This window comes from Phocoena sinus, chromosome 12, assembly GCF_008692025.1.
Source record: "Phocoena sinus isolate mPhoSin1 chromosome 12, mPhoSin1.pri, whole genome shotgun sequence".
NCBI lineage: Eukaryota > Metazoa > Chordata > Mammalia > Artiodactyla > Phocoenidae > Phocoena > Phocoena sinus.
The window spans coordinates 33144396-33160432 of NC_045774.1; the positions used below are offsets into that span (position 1 = coordinate 33144396).

The 16037-nt window shown below is 35.9% G+C and overlaps 1 protein-coding gene across 1 annotated transcript in view; it reads right to left on the bottom strand.

The window, feature by feature from the left end:
• LAMA2 (laminin subunit alpha 2) overlaps positions 1-16037 on the bottom strand; it is a 613890-nt gene that overhangs the window by 223861 nt on the left and 373992 nt on the right. The window contains 2 exon segments of the mRNA XM_032650802.1: positions 3580-3666; positions 13573-13700. Coding sequence (XP_032506693.1) covers positions 3580-3666; positions 13573-13700 — 215 coding nt within the window.

The window sequence follows — 16037 nt, forward strand, 5'->3', positions numbered from 1 at the left end:
TCTGCATTCTCTGTGGCAATTGAGAAATTAAAGTTAACTTTGACTTCTCTCTCCTTACTTAGGGAGGACATAAAAAACTGCCCAGATCAGGAGGGGACAGGGTTTAAGGGGTCCACATAGCTCATTAAGTTTCTTGTGGTCCTATGGATCTCATTGGATGAACTTGTCACAGTCTCTTAAAATGTCTGTCTCCATGAAGTGTGATATGTTGCTGAGGCTGCAAACTTATTCAGAAAGTAGCTTAGTACCCAGTAGAGCAGATGTCATCAGCATTTAGCTCACTTTTTTTTTCTCCATGTTCTTTTTAATTTCACTTGATGCTCCGGCACTCATCCCTTTTTGCCCTTCAAAATACTGTCTCCTTGTTTTTCTATATTTTTCTCTTCTTGTCCAGATAATAAAATCTTAGAATCTTAGCAAAGTGCCATGAAGAATACCCAGTTCCCTCACCCCTGGTTCTCTTCTTTTCATTTTGTTTAAAACAGTCCCTAGTCAGAGGAAAGCAGTACTATCTCAAGGTATGAGTGCTTTGGCCCCAAGCAAAAGTTTCTGAAAACTGTAACCAGTGTCCTATGTGTGACAGACTATCAGTCCATATTTTGTCATATCTTGTTTTGCCGTCCTCTTGTTCACAATTTTTCTCCATTCCCTCAATTTAAGCAGCAAGACCATCTGTGCTGTTTGACTGAGTTAAGGGATCTGACAGGAAGGAAAGCAGAAACATAGGGATCTTTTGGACTTTGGCTTTAAAGGTCACCATTTCTATGAATGTGGCACCTCCTCCTGCAATTCATCCCCAAACAGGAAATGGGATGGAGTTAGAAAGGCAGATGGAGGAGAAATGATGAGAGTAGGCATGTTGGTGGATCCCAGTTTGGAAAGAAGATAGCAGTATGTGTCCTGTGTGCCCACGAGTGGTAGGACAGTAGTGGGGAGAGTTATTAGACCTGAGGGCAAAGGTAATCAGGACAGGAAACAGGAAGAGGTCAGCAGAAATGCATTTGGATGAATTACTCAGAACAGGTTGGCCCTACTATATGTGCACTACCCAAAACAGTCACACACACACACACACACACACACACACACACACACACACACACACACACACACACACACTCATTCCAGCATTCAAGGCTCTTGGTACTATAAGTAAGCTTCTTAGAACTTTGGTTCTAACCAAAGCTAGAGGTGGAAAGTGGGGAGAAGAGAAAAAATTTAAAAAACTGGAACATAATTGACATATAACACTGGGTAAGTTTAAAGTGTACTTGACTGAGATTATGTGTCCAAGCCTTCACAGCTCCTACATAGAAAGAATTTGATCTCAAAGTAGAAATTAAACTGAGATAAAAATATAAAGTTATAATTCCCGTCTATCTGAGTCTGAGATGCATTCTTGCTATATAATAAAAGTAGGGGATTTATGGTCACGTAAGATTAGAAAATGATGAGTTAAACAAATTGAAGAGATTTTTTTCACTCCGGGACTGGTCAGAACCTCTCACATGCTAATAGATGCTTCCCAAATGTAAGTGATCATAGAACTCTATTCCAAGAACATCTATAACTTGGAAAACACAGCTTCAGTTTTTCAATGCTGATTTTGTGTAGATGATATGCATAACTGATTACACCAATCACTCACAGAATAGTTTTGATTACAGGATTTTCAGTACAACCCGTATCTCCTTCCTTCCCTGACCCTTATTCTCCCTCACACCCCGGTCTACTTCAGCCTGCACATCCCCAAAAATGTTTCTCCTAATATTTTGGATCCATCTAATGGACTTCTTAGCTCCTACAAACACAGAGAAATGATAGACTCTAAGTATTCCTGTAAAATCCTAATCCGTATTCTGGCTAGAAAAATATAATATCACATCTTCCATATAATAATGGATTAAAGTTACTTTTGACTGAAAAACTTGAATTAGAGGTAAGATATGCCATTTGATGCATGTTTCTCTCTTCTTTTTGATCAGATTAATAAAGGTTTTAGACAGGAAATCATCCTTTCTGTCAGGTATTCCTTTCCTAGGTGAATTTTATTATTCAGACCAGAATGTTCTCCAGAATATGTTCAAATATTCTCACCCACACTAAAAATGTGAGCTGCTTGAGGGCAAGGATGGTAGGATACATCTGTTTATAGCCTATGTCTAGCCCCATGCACAGCACATGGTAGTTGCCAAACAAATGTTTCTTAAATAAAATGTAGGATTTTAAATTGTAGATGGTTCAGAAACCATTGTCTAACGTATACAGAAAATACATATCATGGAGCAAAGCGGTATAAATACATCAGAAACTAAGTCCACCTAGATAAATGGATTTAATGGCCTTGTATGACAGAGCAGCTGTCATTTTCCAGTTGCTAAAAAAAAAAGGTTGCCTGTAGTGAGCCAGAGGGATTAGGCATTTGATGTAAATCTGTCTTGGCAATGATATGTTCTCCTATTACAGTAAGTAATATGCATGTGTCCTCCTTTTTAAAAAAAAACCACTATCAGAGACTTCTAGTTTCTCAACTGCAAATAAACCCTCCTTATTTCAGTTCTGTTCCTCCATTACTAATTTACAGATGCTGCCATACTCACAAACAGTACTTGCTGCGGCTAGGAGCTGTCACTGGCACTGTGTCCACAGACTGCTAGCTGCTGGCTAAATTCTCTCTGGGTGATTGGCTCTTCCTTCATTAACTTTATACAGCCTTGTTGAAATAGGGCTGATGGCTGCCAAGGGGACAGGAAAGGATAGGCAGAAATAGCCCTCTGTGGTGTTAGCCTTGGTGATGCTGGGTGAAAGCAGGTTACTTTCTCTGCCTCTCCCCCTACCTTGACCCCCCACCCACCTTCTAGTGATGGAAACAAAAGGGACTATTTTCAGTGCTACACACAGAAGATGCTGTTGTGTTTGCCAATGACATTATGGGAGAATTTTGTACCATTTTCAGTGAGACTGAAATACAGAAGAACCTTTTCCTCCAAAAGATTTTAGGAGGAAAAATAATCACACAAATTACATAAAATAATATCCCTGGCTCCACTGCAAAACAACCTAGTAAAATCAACGGGAATTAAAATACTGGCTTAGAAGTAATTAGATGAGAATATAAATCATGATAATAAATTACATTTTGTTTCGATTTTCAAATATATTTAAGGTAAATTATGGACCACTTGCTGAACTATGAACTACACATTTAAGCTACATTTTAAGGACAAAAAGCTAATTATGAAAAATAAATGTTGCCAACGTAGACAGTAAGATAAATCTTAAAGTGCATGACTTTCCACTTGAACAATACTTTCTAGAAAGATTGCAGGTTAATGCTTAACCTTTAAGATTAAAACATTAATCAAACACTCTCTGAGTGAATGGAGATTTATAGAGCAATTTCTAGAGAATAAATAAACTATAAAAATATACCGCATTTGTTTGACAAGTGTGGTGAGAAACTTTATTTCACCTGAGTGTGGCGGCTTTTCTGGGATAGTGAGAAGGATGATAATGCCTGTGGTTTTTATAACTCCCAAGGTGGAAATCACATTGAAAGACAGTGTAGTATGTGCTTACCTCTCACAGTGTGGTCCTGTGTACCCGACAGGGCATTCATCACAGATCAAGCCAAGATTTCGGTCCAAATGGCACGTCGGGCTAAAGCTATGTTGATGTCATTGGGAAACAACGGCGACAAGGAAGAAGCATATACACAAAGTCATTAGCAGCATATTTTCATTTCTCTTCTTCCAATGTTGCTGTGACAAAAGGGTACAGGCTAGTCATTCTCCTCTCACAGACGGAGAGTAGGATCTGGCCAATCCAGGATAAAATGACATTGCTATTTCTGCAGATGTGAACACAGTCCAACGGAAAACAGTATCCCTGTGACATGCTATTAACTGATTTTTGACTGTTCTGGGTCCCTGATCATCAGTAACAAGTGGGACTGTATAGCTGCTCTTGAGGGATTCCCTGGGCCTGGAAAAATACAGTCTCACATACTTTCTCTCTAGCCAAATCCTGATGAATTTGAAGCAATCCAGAGAAATCGGTTAGAGATTTTGGAAAACTCAGTATGTGGTAGTGGAAGCTGTGGTAGTGGTGGTGGCGGTGATGGGGTTCCTCTGTCCAGTACTTCTGTCATGGGTGTGGATGTGTGTGTGTGTGCAGGCTGCTGCCCATGTGTACTCAGGGTTACACGGTTTACACAGACAGAACCCTCAGAAAAGCTTTCAGATGAGATCAAGCATGCAATTCTGCCTAAATTTATAACAAAATGAAACAAACCAAAACAACCTTGCCATTTCATATCTTCTGGCATGTTCCAAAGTTTACCTCTCTCTTTGTACATATTTCCATCCTGGGTGTCTGAAGTCACAGAGTTGAACACCAAGTCAGGAGCTAGCAGAGTAATTACGTGCTAGCTTTAGCCTTCAGCAACCTGTGCGACTCTGGCCATACTTCTTTGCCTTGTGAGAGACAGCCTTCACGCACGGACCGTTACCTCAGAAGGGACACAATGGCTCTCTGAAGAGCCATCAACTGTTTTGAATTCTGTGACCTCTGCTCCTCTGCCGTTTTCAAAGGAAATGCCCCCAACTACTCTTTCTCTCACTATGTTTTCCCTAAATAGATTTATTTCCTATTATATATGACAGGACAATTCAGTAGAGGTTTGCTTGATGGCTAAATGAATTAAAGAGAGAACTACAAATTGAACACTGAGCTCATTTTGCTCCTGACACTTGTATGACTTTGGAATATTTTCTTAACTTTTGTGCAGATCCGATCATGCGTACTATTTTTTAAAATAATCTCCCTTTGGCTTAACTCATAGTAGTCCTGTAAATAGTTAATAATTCTTTTATTTATTTATTTTTAACTGAAGTATAGTTGATTTACAAGATTGTGTTAGTTTTGGGTGCACAGCAAGTGATTCAGTTTTATATATATATATTTTTTAAAAAATTATTTTCCATGATAGGTTATTACAAGATATTGAATAGAGTTTCCTGTGTTATTTAGTAAATCCTTGTTGCTTACCTATTTTATGTATAGTAGTTTGTATCTGTTAATCCCGTATTCCTAGTTTATCCCTCTCCCACTCCCTTTCCCCTTCGGTAACCGTAAGTTTGTTACCAAACAAACAAACATGTCTGTGAGTCTGTTTCTGTTCTGTATATCAGCGATCCCCACCCTTTTTGGCACCAGGGACCAATTTCATGGAAGACAATTTTTCTATGGACCGGTGGCGGAGGGAATAGTTCAGGTGGTAATGCAAGCAATGGGGAGCGGCAGATGAAGCTTTCCTCGCTGCTCACCTCCTGCTGTGTGGCCTGGTCCCTAACAGGCCGTGGACCACTACTGGTACATGGCCCGGATGTTGGGGACCTCTACTGTATACAGATTCATTTGTATTATTTTTTGGCTTCCACATATAAGTGATAGCATATATTATTTGTCTGACTTACTTCACTTAGTATATTCTCTAGGTCCATTCATGTTCCTGCAAATGACATAATCTTATTTTTTTGTGACTGAGTAATATTCTGTTTATATATATACCACATTTTCTTAAACAGTCTTCTATTGATGGGCACTTGGGTTGTTTCTATGTCTTGGCTATTGTAAACAGTGCTGCTATGAACATTGGGGTGCACATATCTTTTCCAATTAAGAGTTTTCATCTTTTCTGGATATATGCCCAAGAGTGGGATTGCTGGATCACATGGTAGCTCTATTTTTAGTGTTGTAAGGAACCTCCATACTGTTTTCCATAGTGGATGCACTAATTTAGATTCCCACCAACAGTGTACCCTCTCCAGCATTTATTATTTGTACACTTTTTGATGATAGTCGTTCTGACCCGTATGAGGTGATACCTCATTGTGGTTTTGATTTACATTACTCTAATAGTTAGCGATGTTGAGCCTCTTTTCATGTGCCTATTGACCATCTGTATGTCTTCTTTGGAGAAACGTCTATTTAGGTCTTCTGCCCATTTATTGTTTGGGTTGTTTGTTTTTAAAGATTTAATAATTTTTATTTTTTGATAGTAGCAAGCTATTAGAACCAAGTAGTTCTATCACTTAAAAAATTTCAACTCAGCGGAACATTTAAATGAATCTGGTGAGGTAAGTGGGGGAAAAGCCTGGTCTGGCGTATCTTGAGTTCACAAATCTTACTCAGATAAAAAATTTCACGTTAAGGGGTTCTGGTGGCTGCCACGAGAGCAGAAGCAAGTTACACCCAGCCTATGGTCTGTAAGAGGGGACTCATCTTTCAGAGAGCAGCCTGTGGCTTGCCACCCATGACCCAAAGGGAGCTCACCAAGGGTGATTTTCTTGGCAGGAGTATGATTGCAGTGAGGAGAAGAGGCACACGTAAAAATGGAAAGAAACGATTGTTTTTTCCTCCTCATGCCGTGATTTGCTATTGTTTTCAGACATAAAACGGAGGACTGGATTTTGACAAACCTCTGGAATGCACGTATGTTTTCTTTTAAAACTGGCATTCTTTAACTACCTCATCATCTACAGAGAAAGTGACTCTTAACTAGAAGCCCTAGGTTTCCCACCCATGTGGGACTACAATGATTGAAAGAAAACCATACCAATTGTTTACTGATCCTAAATTAGTTTACCATAAGTCATGTCAAAGGTTCTTGATAAGGCTTCTGACACTTTAAAACTATTTATAAAATAGATTACAAATTCTTGAATATACTCATGCCTCAGTTAAGGCTGACAGAAGTAAAATAAAACACACTCACTGACAGAAATCAATGCTTTTTCAGAAAAAAATTAAGCAATAACAATATATCAGATTTGACTAGCTCTTTACATTTTTAGAGTGCTTTTATGAATAATTCTATCACATTTTCACAAAATCCTATGAGCTGGTGGGGGCGGGCATAATTTTTCTTGCTCAAAGTCGTATGCTAATTTCCAGGAGAATTTAGCGAGGGATCCAAAACTTTTGATTTCTAACTTGATGCTCTCTTTTCCCTATAACCATCCAGTATTCAGAATTAAGTCAATTGAAACTTCTAGTAATATAACTATTTGACATGATGAGTCTAAATAAAAGCACCTCATAAAATATATTTGTATTTGTGCTTCAATACTCCTTAAACAACATAAACTAAGGGTTCACTCCCTTACTGCTGTAACTGCAGTTATAAGTATGGAGAAGATGGTAGTCAAATACAAACATAAAATTAGAATGAGAAATAAACATGTACAACAAAAAATGTCTATAGAATTCGGATTGGCAAATGCAGCAACTTGACACTGATTTTGGCAAATACAGGAAGCTAACTGTTCTGTGATAGAAAGAGGGAACTGTAAGATCTATGTTGACTTCAAGTGATTCCAAGATTATGTCATCTAACTCTAGTTGGCTCGCTCTACATCAGCAGAGGCAATATTCGGCTTCCTGGATTATCCACCCCATGCCACAGAAGACACAAGAGATCAAGAATAGCAGGCTTTTTCCACAAACAGGGGGAGGAAGAGAAGCTATTGCTGGAATAAACAGTAAGGAACTACACATAGAAACAGTCTTTTTAAATGGCTGAATGTAAATTTTTATATTTATAAGTAAGTGTATATATGTACATACAAATGAATATGTATGTGAGCATATGTGGATGTATTTAGGTATGTGAATGTATAAATACAGATAAAATTAGCTTTGTTGCAGAATGCATTTAATCTTACCTATCAAAATATGTACATTAAGATAAAATGATACAATACGATTAAAGAGAAAAAAACTAAAAAATAAGATAAAATCAGGGGTATATTTAGAGTGCAGAATGTGTATTGTAAAAAATGCGTATATATGTGTATATGTATATATTGTACAATATGTTCATTGGATAGTGGCAGATCATATGGATAGTGGCAGATCATATGGCTTTGAACTTTCTCACAGCCAATGCAAGAGGGAACTGAATTGCCTCTTGGTTTCTGTGATGTGACAGGAAATAATGAATATTTTCATCACTGGCATAAATTTTCCATCATTAGGGGTTAGACAATCAGGACATTTTCTACGTTTGCATATAAAATAGGAGAGCAGGACTCCTTTTAGCTAATTGTTACCTGGAACACTTGGGTAGGGGAAGACAGACCAGAAGGGATAAGATGCTGCAAAGTGTCGGTGAGTGAGGAAGCTAGGGCTAAGATGGTGTGACTGTCCACGAATAACTGCTAAAGGAGTAGAGGACTGAGAGAAAGAGGAGAAAAATGAAGGGCAAACTCATCTTACTTCATGACTGTGGTTTGGATCACATGAATTTTTGAAATTTCTCCATAATTTTTTTCTTCTTTCAGTTCTGTGATATCTGTTCTCTTTATTCTCAGGAGACCCATTTGGCAAACATATTTCTTTAATTATCTTTAAATAATGTGAAATCTGATGTAATGTCCATAATTGGATTTTGTAATTAGAATTGGGTTATTTTCTGTGTTTCTCTAAACATGAGTTTCTCATTTAGCAAAATAGGAGTATGATCTGAGTAAAGCCTTCATGCTGATAAATTACGAAAGCAAATACTTAGCATAGTGCCACAACAAATTAAGTGATTAAACCTGCAGTTTTTCATCCATCTAGCTCCTTACATTTGAGTTAGCATAGCTGTTGCCAAACACTAGAGTCATTTTTTACAATGGACATTCATAGTTTGTCTAACATTAAGTCCTATTAAATTTTTTTTTTCCTTCTCTTCAATGTCTCTGTAATTGTTTCTATTTCTATAGTGCCATTGGAAGAAGCACAGAGAGGTGAATCAGAATATACGGGTTCTAATATTGGTTCTGCCACAAGCAAGCTGTATGATCACGATCCAGGAACTTAATTTCTCTGGAGTTTAGTTTTCCCTCTGGTATATGGGACTAGTAAGATACACGATAATCACCTGTGTGTACATAAAACTATATGTGGGAAAGTGCTCTAAAATACCTAGCACACTCTAAAATTTTTAAAGTTGTTGAAATGAACAGGTCCTTAAATTTAAATTTTGCCTTAGAATATTTATATTTCTCTGTTATAAGTACTAATGTTAACAACAATTCAATGTGGCCCCTTGAGTGAGTCCAAAAGTCAGCTCTAGAAGTGGTCCATCCTTTCACAAATTTAAAGTTTAGCATTTCTGATGTGCACAAAGAAGTAGTATTCACAATGATATTAGTAGACAGAACTTATTAAGAGCCTACTCTCTGTTCAGCTTTGTGCCAAGATTATCTCCAATTTTTTTATATTACTGATGAAAATCTACAATGATTTCAATAATATTATTTATTCAAACACATCCTAAGTGTTCAAGGGCAGACAATCGTGTGTCTCTTTCATATCATATTTAATCTATAAGCTGTGTGATGCCAGAAATTAATTAATATAAACATTTGAAATATTTACATCTTTATTTGCATTATTACATAATGTAATGATAATTACATTATTATTCTCTAGAGATAAATTTCACTACCTAGTTACAATCTATAGCTAGAATATATACATCACCAATGTGAGATGGCTAAGCAAACAGTGGACACTGTAAATAGTTGATGAAGTGATATATATATATATTTATATATAATTTAAATATTATATGCTTGTCTGTATTCATACATCATAATAATTATACTGATCTATCTCTATCTCCCTGCACATTTGATTTATTTTGCAATATTATCTAAGAAATTTGGAGCCAAAATGCTTATGACCTATAAGATTTATGACTGGGGATTAAATAGATAAATCACCAAGGCAAAACTATCACTAAGCCTTACAATTCTAGATGAAGGTTGCAGCAACCTTTAGTTGAATTTTTTTTTCTGAATAACTTATGAACATTCAAATCCCATCTTCTGAATAATATGTAACTAGTCAAGTTATTCCTCATAGTTTCTAACTCAGATTATAAGTGTAATGACTTTTTAAAAACTTTTTTAAAAGGGGAGTTTCTCTAAGTCATTAAGTATCCCCATTATTTAGTGAATTAAAAATTCAGGTTATTAGATTAAAATGAATTTTTCTCATCACTATTGTGCAGCTTAACTATGTTAATTTTCAAAGTGTGTTAAATTTACAAGACCTAATACCTCTGAAAACAAATTTTTAAACAAAGTGGATCATCACTGTTCCCTCTTTCTACTTATAAAAATGCCACTTTTTTATTGAAGTATAGTTGATTTACAATATTGTTAGTTTCAGGTGTACAGCACAGTGATTCAGGTTTTTTATAGATTATATTCCATTATAGGTTATTACAAGATACTGGGTATAATTCCCGGTAAAAATGTCACATTTAAAGCTGGCATTTAAAATTGGTTTTTGCCCTCTATTGCCAATTCTAAAGTTAAAATTATTACTTAATAATTTAATAATTATTTAATGTAAATGAAAGCACCTGAAATTAAGAATCTTTAAATATTTGGTGTAACTTACATTGTTATTATTGAGTTGTCTTTATTTTAAAGAATCAAGATCTGCATAATATACCGAACTGTAATACAATACTAAAGAACATTTTATCACTGGACACTGGGACCTCAATCCTTTTTAGCACTGACGGATGGTATTGTAACGCTTGCTGACTTTCTCCTTTCAGGAACACAATTAGAATCCATTTTAAAGTAGAGGCACAGTAAACAAAGAAGAATGGGTCATGAATGCTTATAATTACCCAAGCAAAGTTCTCTCCCTAATGGCTCTTCTGCATTTATAGTAATTGGTAATCAGTTGGTCTAATTTGAAGATAAATTCATAAGGTCTACATATTCACTAAATTACATAATTCTGCAAATATATTAGGCTAGGATTCCCATGGTACTATGAATGGTCAGCACAATTGACAGCTGTGCTAATGCCATTGACATTTTGGCTGAGAAGGAGTGCAATGTAGATGAGTGGCTAGATGCTATCCCTTTGTTTTCCTCACCTCAGTGAAAGTTTTGTATACGTTGGATGGTTCTGGAGAATTCCATTCAGCTACATGAGTGAGTAGGTTCTCCATTGCTTGATCTGACCCTTCACAAGTACACCAGAGAGCAAGGTTTGTGTCACGTTATGACCAATATATTCATTATTTTCCAGATTTCCTTTTGCCTTCTTCCTCTTCTCTGACATCCCTGGTTACCAAAGGATCTTCAGTTTTGTAAGCACTCAGGCTCATGCCCTAAATTCTGAAAATGTTCTGATCACTAATATATAGTTACCCCATTTCCCATTTAAGTCTCTTAATGCTATCACTTAAAATGCAGTGTGATTTTTAAAGAAGCCCTCAATGTAAAACTGTAGAGGAATGGAAAGCACATTGGACTTTAAACTTAAAATTCCAACTCTGATACTTTAATATTTTATGACTCTGAGCAAAATAAGGCTCACCATGTTCAATCATTGTTTTAGGTGCTTTGTGTATTTTAATTTACATAATTCTCACAAGAACCCTATGAGAGGGTCCTATTATCACAACTAATGACAAGAGAATTGAGGCACAGAGAGTTTAAGTAACTTTCCCAGAGTCACACAGTTAGAAAGTATGAAACTCAGCATTTAAATCAAGGAATTCTCTGAGAATTGGCACTATAATGCTCTTTTCCCACTCGGAAACTCTTTTCTTAATCTATAAAATAAGACCCACTTATTGAATAGTTTTTGAAGGTAAAATAATGCCAAATATAGTGCTTGAGCCTATGCCTAGAATGTAGTAGGCTGCTTTCATTAAATCTTTGTTCTTTCTCTTCTTTTCCAGTGACTAAGATGGAAAATTCTGAGGGAGGAAGGTTGTCAGGAAAGAGGACAAGGATTTCATGTGAGATGAAGTATAGGAAGCATAGTTCCTATGAGGACTTTTAAATTTAATGACAGAATTATTCTAAAAGTCTTTAGCTTGTAGTATTTATGGACTCTAGTAACAAAAGACCATTTCCATTAGGAATATCTTGGGTAAGACCTCAGAGTATGACCAACTTGATAACAGCTTCACATTAAAAAACTGTAACTGACAGATTTCATTAAAAGTCATTAAAAACTTTTCCTCTGCAAGCATTAATACAGCATTTAGAAACAGGTGGAAAGTACCTAAAATAATATGAATTTTATTAAGCACTAAGCTTGCCTTTAAGAAAAATTTTTATAATTTCTTTGATTTAAAACTATAGTTTATAATTTTTACTAGTAAAAAGTGTTGATTATTGTTCAACATAATATGCCCCATTAAAATAAAAAACATTTTTGGTTTCAGGGTCTTGCTTACATATTTGCTTAAGGGATGGCTGCTCTAAGGGGAAAGTGAATTAGAGCAGCTGAAATACAGTGTTCCCCTAAAAGGTAAAAGGAAGAGCAGACAAAATATATACTTTTAAAAGTGTGGTACAGAAGGAGAAAAACAAGAATCATATAATATCGCTTATATGTGGAATCTAGAAAAATGGTATAGATGAATTTATTTGCAAAGGTGAAACAGAGTCACAGATGTAGAGAACAAACTTATGGTTACCAAGGGGGGAAGGGAGGGTGATGAATTGGGAGATTGGGATTGACATATATACACTACTATGTATAAAATAGATAACTAATGAGAACCTGCTATATAGCACAGGGAACTCTACTCAGTGTTCTGTGGTGACCTAAATGGGAAGGAAATCTAAAAAAGAGTAGACATATGTGTATGTATGACTGATTCACTTTGTTGTACAGTAGGAAACCAATACAGCATTGTAAAGCAACTATATTCCAATAAAAACTGATAAAGCAAAACAAAAACAAACAAAAATCAAAGTCTGTTACAAAAGGTTATTATTTTAGGTGAACAAACAGAAAATTTTAAAAAAAGACAGAAAGAAACCTGGATGACTAGAAAACTTGTATGAAGTTTGCATTAAACTTTTTCAAGATGTAGTTTATGTAAAATAAGATGCAAATTATTACCCATATTTCAATATTTATATAATTTATCATATAATACCATTATAATTATTTCAATAAGATAAACATATATATATATATACATAATATGATAAACCGTGCGCTAAGGGACAGAACTGGTGCTTAAAGGTCAACTAACTGATTTCTTATTTTACCTTTTTGAGGGGTTTATGACTTGCCTAAGAGTTACAAATATTGTGTGACTGGGACCCAAATGAGCAGCATTTATATTAGTAGTCTTTTTATTACAGTATGAAGATGTGTGTGTGTGTGTGTGTGTGTGTGTGTGTGTGTGTGTGCGTGCAAGTGCTTGCCTGTGGGCACATGTCTATGTTTGTATAATATATGTCTTCTGTTCTTTGGAGTTGGTTTAGAAAATCTATTTGAGTTCTGTCTCTTAGATATTAAATCCCCCAAACTAGAGCTAAAATACTAAAAAAATCTGCAGAATAAATAGCCATAACTTTAAATGTTTTATATTTAGAAAAACTCACAGTATCTTCTTGAGAAATTCATGCATAAATCTATTATTTTTTTATGTGTGACAAGAGAAAGGGTAAATTCTATATCAAAAATGCATTTGCAGAACTGGATTCCCAGCTCATGAGAGAGGTTAAGTCTGTTACTCACTTATTGGATGGGATATTGAGTGGACAGGCACAGGGCTGACAGTCATCAGAGGTTCCTTTAGTAGGATCACCATAGAAACCAGGAAGACATTTATTGCAATATAGGCCACCAGTGTGATCCTTACAGTTCTGAGGAAGAAATGCACATCAGAGTTTATTATTTCGGTCTCAAGCATCAACATGTTACCAAAAATAGATCTACAGAATCATTAGTCTATTCCCCGCCAGAAAGAATAATTTTCCACATTAAATGGTCAATTTTACAGCTGGGAAAGAGCACTGAAAGTTAATTTAATATCTAGCTTATAAACTACACACTAGTTTCAGCATATGCATACTTACAAAAAGATGACTGAAATTCATTTTAAATATTTTTCATTAAGCAAATAGTATTTCCTTTTTTTCTTTGTTGTTTTTTTTTAAGGAAATACAAGTGATCGTGAGTGTGTGCGTGTGTGTATAGTTATAAAGTCTTAATAATATATGTTTAATGGAAATTGTACCTGATTTAGGTAAAAATCAATTGTTCAGCTTAAACTGCTGATTTAATGAGAACTATGGCTAATCCTACAAAACCTCTGACACTATGGCCTTTTACATCAGAGATTAATTAGGACCTCAGTAGGCTCTGATGATGTGGACAATGTACTAATGTATTACAGCTGCGAGGGCCTTGCTTAACTCATAATTTAAAAATGAGAATATTGAAAAATTAAAAATGTATACCAATAAATAATAAAACCACAAGGCACATAACAATTTCCCTCACACATTGTTTTTTACTTTTTATTTTTTTATTATTTTTATCATCCTTATTAGAGTATAATTGCTTTACAATGGTGTGTCAGTATCTGCTTTATAACAAAGTGAATCAGTTACACATATACATATTTCCCCATATCTCTTCCCTCTTGCAACTCCCTCCCTCCCACCCTCCTTATCCCACCCCTCTAGGTGGTCACAAAGCACCGAGCTGATCTCCCTGTGCTATGCGGCTGCTTCCCACTAGCTATCTATTTTACATTTGGTAGTGTATATATGTCCATGCCACTCTCTCACTTTTTCCCAGCTTACCCTTCCCCCTCCCCATATCCTCAAGTCCATTCTCTAGTAGGTCTGCATCTTTATGCCTGTCTTGCCCCTAGTTTCTTCTGACCATTTTCTTTTTTTTTTTTTTTTTTTAGATTTCATATATATGTGTTAGCATATGGTATTTGTTTTTCTCTTTCTGACTTACTTCACTCTGTATGACAGTCTCTACGTCCATCCACCTCATTACAAATAACTCAGTTTCATTCCTTTTTATGGCTGAGTAATATTCCATTGTATATATATGCCACATCTTCTTTATCCATTCATCTGTTGATGGATACTTAGGTTGCTTCCATGTCCTGGCTATTGTAAATAGAGCTGCAATGAACATTGTGGTACATGGCTCTTTCTGAATTATGGTTTTCTCAGGGTATATGCCCAGTAGTGGGATTGCTGGATCGTATGGTAGTTGTATTTGCAGTTTTTTTAAGGAACCTCCATACTGGTCTCCATAGTGGCTGTATCAATTTACATTCCCACCAACAGTGCAAGAGGGTTCCCTTTTCTCCACACCCTCTCTAGCACTTATTGTTTCTAGATTTTTTGATGATGGCCATTCTGACCGGTGTGAGATGATATCTCATTGTAGTTTTGATTTGCATTTCTCTAAGGATTAATGATGCTGAGCATTCTTTCATGTGTTTGTTGGCAATCTGTATATCTTCTTTGGAGAAATGTCTCTTTAGGTGTTCTGCCCATTTTTGGATTGGGTTGTTTGTTCTTTTGATATTGAGCTCCATGAGTTGCTTGTATGTTTTGGAGATTAATCCTTTGTCAGTTGCTTCATTTGCAAATATTTTCTCCCATTCTGAGGGCTGTCTTTTCGTCTTGTTTATGGTTTCCTTTGCTGTGCAAAAGCTTTGAAGTTTCATTAGGTCCCATTTGTTTATTTTTGTTTTTATTTCCATTTCTCTAGGAGGTGGGTCAAAAAGGATCTTGCTGTGATTTGTCATAGAGTGTTCTTCCTATGTTTTCCTCTAAGAGTTTGATAGTGTCTGGTCTTACACTTAGGTCTTTAATCCATTTTGAGTTAATTTTTGTGTATGGTGTTAGGGAGTGTTCTAATTGCATTCTTTTACATGTAGCTGTCCAGTTTTCCCAGCACCACTTATTGAAGAGCCTGTCTTTTCTCCACTGTATATTCTTGTCACCTTTATCAAAGATAAGGTGACCATATGTGCGTGGGTTTATCTCTGGGCTTTCTATCCTGTTCCATTGATCTATATTTCTGTTTTTGTGCCAGGACCATACTGTCTTGATTACTGTAGCTTTGTAGTGTAGTCTGAAGTCAGGGAGCCTGATTCCTCCAGCTCCTTTTTTCTTTCTCAAGATTGCTTTGGCTATTCGGGGTCTTTTATGTTTCCATACACATTG